Genomic DNA, 6,000 nt, shown 5'->3' on the forward strand with positions numbered 1-6,000 from the left:
ACAGGTGGACACGGCCCTGGCATGGGGTCTGATCCACGTATGTGTATGAGGCCCCGGGTGTACACAGGCTGCTGGTCGGTTAGGCAGTCAACAAACATTTACTGAGCAGCTACTGTGTGCCGGGCACTGATGGGTGCTTGAGACATGGGGTGACTGTGACCAGTGCCTGACCCAGCCATGGTCTGGGTCCAGCAGGGAGGCTGTCCTGTACATGCCACAGGACATGGTGGACACAGGAAGCCCTCTGTGTGGGGAATCAAGGGGCACAGAGGAGAGAACCATCTCTTCCTCTGGGATAAGTCAAGGCAGGCTTCCTGAAAGAGATGACTCTTGGCTAAGTTTTAAAGAATGAGTGGAAAGGAGTTGGCTGGGAAGACAGGGTGAGAGAGCAGCCAGGCCAAAGACAAAACCTGTATGTGGGTGCCTCAGCCTGTGAACGCCAAGGGCACACTCGTGTGTACCAGCCCAGCCATGCAGTGACTCACACCAGGATCCCTCACTGGGGGGCACCTCATGCACCTGAGTGTGCATCTCAGGGGCATGTACTCCATTCACCCCTCACTGCTGCTGGAGGGAAGAGCCAGCAGGGCAGAGGGAGGAAGAGGGGTGGGCAGCGAAGTGGGGAGGGGCTGGGCTGGGGGAGAAGTGGTGTTCAAGGAAGAGCTGGGCTCAATTCAATTATGCAGAGATCAGGAAGAGCCAGGCAGTGTGGATCAGAGCCTCTCAAACTTGAATGTGCACGTGGTCGCCCAAGGAGCCAGTTAAAGTGCCGATTCTGACCCAGTGGGTTTGGGAGGGGGTCTGTGATTCTGCCCCAGGACCAGCTCCCGGGCTGGCTTTGAGTTCACAAGGGCGTAGTGCACTGTGAAGTGAGATAGGCTGGGTTTAAATCCTGATTGCCGTTTCCTAGCTGGGCAACCTTGGACTACGTAACACAGACTCTCTGTACGCCCCATTTCTTCGTCTGCAAAATGGGCACATTAGCATGTACCTCAGCATGGTGGTGAGGATGAGTCAGCCCAGGTGAGAGAGCCCTCTGTGGATGGATATTCTGGTTTCTTTTCCACAGCAGTAGCAAAACGCTAACCATGTCCTTGGCTCACTCTCTCAAGAGCGTGCTCTCCGGACCGCGAATCTCCTGGTTTTAACATCTTCGGCAACCTGGATAGGCTGAATTTCCCGATTCATCCAGTCCTGCCTCCCTTTTGCTTCCTGGTGCTTGGCTCAGTTTACCTCTCTCCTCTTGGGTTTTCCTAGAAGCAGCAGGAGGAACCAGGCCACACATTCCACATGCTGCTTGGAATCTCAGCCAAATCTCCAAGTTCATCCCTTCCAGGTTCTATTCGCACCCAGCTGTCAGGGCACCCCCAGCCGAGCAGTCTGGCGCTCTGAGCAAGGAGTGCCTTCGCCCCAGTTGAGAGCAGAGAACAGGGCCAGGCATGTGCTCAGTGCTGAGAAAAAGACCGCACTTGACAGGGTCCGACGCCGCTGATTTCCAGGCATGGGTGAAGACCCACAGAGGCCGAGGGTGCCAAGGGAGGGGCAGGAAGTTACCTTTCTGGGAGAGAAAAGGCTGGGGACACCTGGCTCCCGGCTGGTCAGAGACAGAAGGAGTGGGGCCGGGGTCGGGAGCCGGGGCGGAGCCCGCAGCCCGCACGGGTGAGGGAGTGACTTGTGTAGGTCGGAGGCCGGTGAGGAGCCCTGACCCCTGGCCTCCCCACTCCAGGTCGGCCCGGGAGAGTGAGGACGAGGACGAGGAGGAGGAGGAGCGGCGGCCGAGCGCCAGCCGCGGCTGCGCCTTGCAGTATCAGCACGCTACTCTGCAGGTCTTCACGCAGTTCCACACAACATCGTCCGAGGGCGCCGACCAGGTGGTCCCCATGCTGGGCCCGGACTGGCTGGTGGAGGTCACTGACCTGGTCAGCGACTTCATGCGGGTGGGGGACCCCCGAGTGGCACGCATGGTGGACAGCAGCACGCTGGCGGGCCTGGAGCCGGGCACCACCCCCTTCAAGGTAGGCACAGGGGCACTGTGCGGGCAGAAAACACAGACGTCCCAGGAGGGACAGGGATTCTGTCCCTGGGATCAACCCCGGCAGGCCCCCAAAACACACTCGCTGCCCCGAGCCCTGCTCCCCCCACCTCCTGAAACCCCACTGTCAGAGGTTAAGATCCTCTCACTTCTCCTTGGAAGACAATCTCCCTGCAAGACCCGGCGACCTTTACCAACCCCGTATGGCTCGGTGTGGTCCCTGAGAGCAGGTTTGGGTGAGGAGAGGGGGCTCAGAAAAGGGAATTTGGGGACCTAGGAACTCAAGTCTGACCCTCCTCCTCTACAGCTGGGTGCCTGGGTAGAAATCTGCCCTCTAAGAGATGGTGAATAGTGTGACCCACGGGCTACAAGCCGCCTCCAGTTGCATTTATCTGTAAAGTGGCTGATTCATCACTGAAACATTGGGGGCTCTCTTGTTTTTAAAGATCTAGACTTCCGGTTTTACAGACAATGAATCTGGCAACCCTGGGCCTGCATTCCCACTTGGCACTAACTGGATGGAGTCAATACTGCATGAGCACAAGTTCTGTTTGCCACAGTCCCCACCACTCCCTTTTATATCCCCAAGATCAATCGCTATTTATCAGTGTGGGGGGCTATTTTTTACCCTAGAATCTGCCCACCTCTCTCATCTGTGTTCCTGCCTGGCTCCTGCAAGCCCCTGAACCTCACTTGGCCTCTGGACCCTGGCTCCCAGCTGTAGCCCTAGAGCAGGGCCCAAGAGTCCAGCCTCCCAGCCTGCCCACCCCGACCCCGTGCTCTGGCCCTCTCTTCCAGCAACACTGGGATTCCTTTATGTCTGGGAATCTTGGGGATGCTGCTTTCCTGGCCTTGGCCCACCCCTGCTCCACTCTGTCTCAGGTGGTGTCCCCACTGACGGAGTCTGTGCTTGGGGAGACGCTGCTAACAGTGACGGAGGAGAAGGTCAGCATCACACAGCTGCAGGCCCAGGTGGTGGCCAGCCTCGCCCTCTCCCTGCGGCCCAGCCCAGGGAGCAGTCACACCATCCTGGCCACCACGGCTGCCCAGCAGACCCTCAGCTTCCTCAAGCAGGTAACCGGGTGCCCAGCCTGCTAACCGGGGGGCTTGCCGTGTGAAAGGATGAAGGCAATTCCAGTTTGTCCTTGTGCCATGAGCCCCCCAGATTCAGGCTTTAATGGAAGATCTGTCCACTATTGGTGCCCAGCACACCTGGCCCACCCCGTTCCCCTGCCATCTGCACAGGGAGTCCAGCCAAGATCTCGCTTCTGGCACCTGCCACCCCGAGATGTTCCTGCTGAGGGCTCCCCCTCCTGGATTCTCAGACAGCCCATCACCTCTGCCTCCACCCCTAGGAATTACCCTCACCCATATCTAGAGCCCCAGCTGCAGCCCCCAACAGATGCACCGGGGCGCAGGACAGAGGCAGAAAGGTGACAGGCAGGAGCACAGGGAGCAAGAAGGCAGGTGTCGAGCACTGAGCCTGGAGTCCCCCTGCCCCTAACTTGCTCCGTGACCCCAGGCCAATCCCTTCTCTCAGGGCCCTGCTTCCTCCTCCACAGGGAAGGCAATTCTCAGAGTGTTTTAACAGAGGAGAAGGCTGGGATGGCATATGTGTTCTCAGTCTCCACATGTCTAATGGGGATGATCCCAAGGTCAGACATGGAGATGTGGGGTTACTCCTGCAACAAAGGGGGCTCAAGGTCGACCCAAGGCAGAACATACGTTCAGCTTATCAAGGGGAGAAAGATGACTGGACAAGGAAATTCTTAGGGCAGTAACATGCCCCTTACCTGCCCACAACCTCCAGAGGAGGACTTCTTGCTCCCACAGTTCTTCCTAAGCCCTGCCACCTGCCAGGAACAGTTCCAGGGCTGGGGATACAGCTGGGACCCAAAGTACCACAGTCCCTGTCCTCAGAGACCTCAGCATCTGCCCAGCACCTAGCAGGGAAGCCAGCCAGGACTAGCTCTCTGACTCCCGTCCCCTTCTTTCTCCTCCAGGAAGCCCTTCTAAGCCTCTGGCTTTCCTACAGTGATGGCACCACAGCCCCCCTCTCCCTCTACAGCCCCCGGGACTATGGGCTGCTGGTTAGCAGCCTGGACGAGCGGGTGGCTACGGTGACCCAGGACCGGGCCTTCCCGCTGGTGGTGGCGGAGGCCGAGGGTGCCGGGGATCTGCTGCGCGCAGAGCTCACCATTGCCGAGAGCTGCCAGAAAACCAAACGCAAGAGTGTGCTGGCCACGACCCCCGTGGGCCTGCGGGTGCACTTTGGGCGGGACGAGGAGGACCCCACTTACGACTACCCGGGGCCCAGCCAGCCAGGCCCCGGCGGGGGTGAGGACGAGGCCCGGGGAGCCGGCCCCCCGGGCACAGTGATGCCAGCAGCTGAGGCCCCAGGCCCGGGCACTGCCAGCGCCGTGCCGCCCACGGAAGACTTCCTGCCGCTGCCCACCGGCTTCCTGCAGATGCCGCGCGGGCTGACGGACCTGGAGATCGGCATGTACGCGCTGCTGGGCGTCTTCTGCCTCGCCATCCTCGTCTTCCTCATCAACTGCATCGTCTTCGTGCTGCGCTACCGGCACAAGCGCATCCCGCCCGAGGGCCAGACCAGCATGGACCACTCTCACCACTGGGTGTTCCTAGGCAACGGGCAGCCCCTGCGGGTGCAGGGAGAGCTGTCTCCGCCTGCGGGCAACCCGCTGGAGACCGTGCCTGCCTGCTGCCACGGCGACCACCACAGCAGCGGCAGCTCGCAGACCAGCGTGCAGAGCCAGGTGCACGGGCGGGGCGACGGCTCCTCGGGCGGCTCGGCCCGCGACCAGGCCGAGGACCCTGCCAGCTCGCCCACCTCCAAGCGCAAACGGGTCAAGTTTACCACCTTCACCACGCTGCCCACGGAGGAGCTGGCCTATGACTCGGTGCCCGCCGGCGAGGAGGACGAGGAGGACGAAGAGGAACTGGGTTGGGGCTGCCCGGATGTGGCGGGCACCACGCGGCCCACGGCACCCCCAGACCTGCACAATTACATGCGCAGAATCAAAGAGATCGCGTAGAGGCGCCGTCCCCTGGGGGTGGGGGTGGGCTCTGGGGGGGACATGGCTGGGACCCCCCTCACACTGACGCAGGCCGGCCGACGTGGATTTTGTACTCCCTGCCCCTGCAGCTTTGCTCCGTGCTGGGTGGCCGCCTACCCTACAGGGTCCTTCCCGCCACCTTGCCCCATACCCGATTCTGCCACCCAAGGTGGAGGGCTCCTTCCTCAGGAGCTTCGAGGAGGAAAGCAATCCCGGGCCTTGTTCCACTCTTTCCAGACCTCCTCCCATCTTAGACAACCCCCTGCCCCAAAAGTGAGGCATGGAGGCCAAGCTTGGGGTGAGGTGGGCCACACTGTGCCCCTGCCCCCCATGTCCCCTGTCTTCCCCCTGTGTTGGGGGGCTTTGGGGGGTCTTGTGTCACAAGCTGCACAAAGACTTTTCTCAAACCACTATTCAGGGATTTCTGTCCTGCAGGGTGGGGAGGCGGCGGCGGCCTGCCCTGCCAAGGATCTTGCTGTGGACAAACTATCGGTGGTGGGGGGCGGGGGAGACACTTGTAGCATCTGCTGGCTTCTGGGTGCCCCTGGTCCCTTCCCAGTACCTGGGAGCTGACCCTACAGAGGGGTCTTGGGCCAAGCCAGGCACCTTCCTGAGATCTCAGGACTCCCTCCTCTGTCCCAACTGGCTGTGGGCAGGGGCCTCAGTGGGGAGGAGCCCTGGGTCTGCCCCTCAAAAACCATACCCCAGCACTGTGGTCTGGGCAACCCAGGGAAGCCGGGTCCCCCTGCTGAGCCCACAGCGAGGTCAACACTGCGCCTTAGCCCCACCCCTCCTGCTCTGCTGACCATGCCTTCCTCTCCGCAGGGGCAGCCAGCCACCCTCCCCCCAGGAAGCAGAATCTGGTGGGAGGGGGAGAGGGTACCAGGGGAC

General features: G+C 61.1%; 1 protein-coding gene across 1 annotated transcript in view; it reads left to right on the top strand.

Annotated features, from left to right (window-relative positions):
* The window catches only part of LOC111151446 (transmembrane protein 132E), a 51,219-nt gene extending 46,131 nt beyond the window's left edge, over positions 1-5,088 (top strand). The window contains exons 7-9 of the mRNA XM_022509451.1: positions 1,727-2,015; positions 2,915-3,106; positions 4,036-5,088. Coding sequence (XP_022365159.1) covers positions 1,727-2,015; positions 2,915-3,106; positions 4,036-5,088 — 1,534 coding nt within the window. The remainder of the gene's footprint in view (positions 1-1,726; positions 2,016-2,914; positions 3,107-4,035) is intronic.
* Positions 5,089-6,000: the final 912 nt, after the last annotated feature.

Source organism: Enhydra lutris, unplaced genomic scaffold (genome assembly GCF_002288905.1).
Source record: "Enhydra lutris kenyoni isolate GAN:26980312 unplaced genomic scaffold, ASM228890v2 scaffoldscaffold26, whole genome shotgun sequence".
Taxonomy (NCBI): domain Eukaryota; kingdom Metazoa; phylum Chordata; class Mammalia; order Carnivora; family Mustelidae; genus Enhydra; species Enhydra lutris.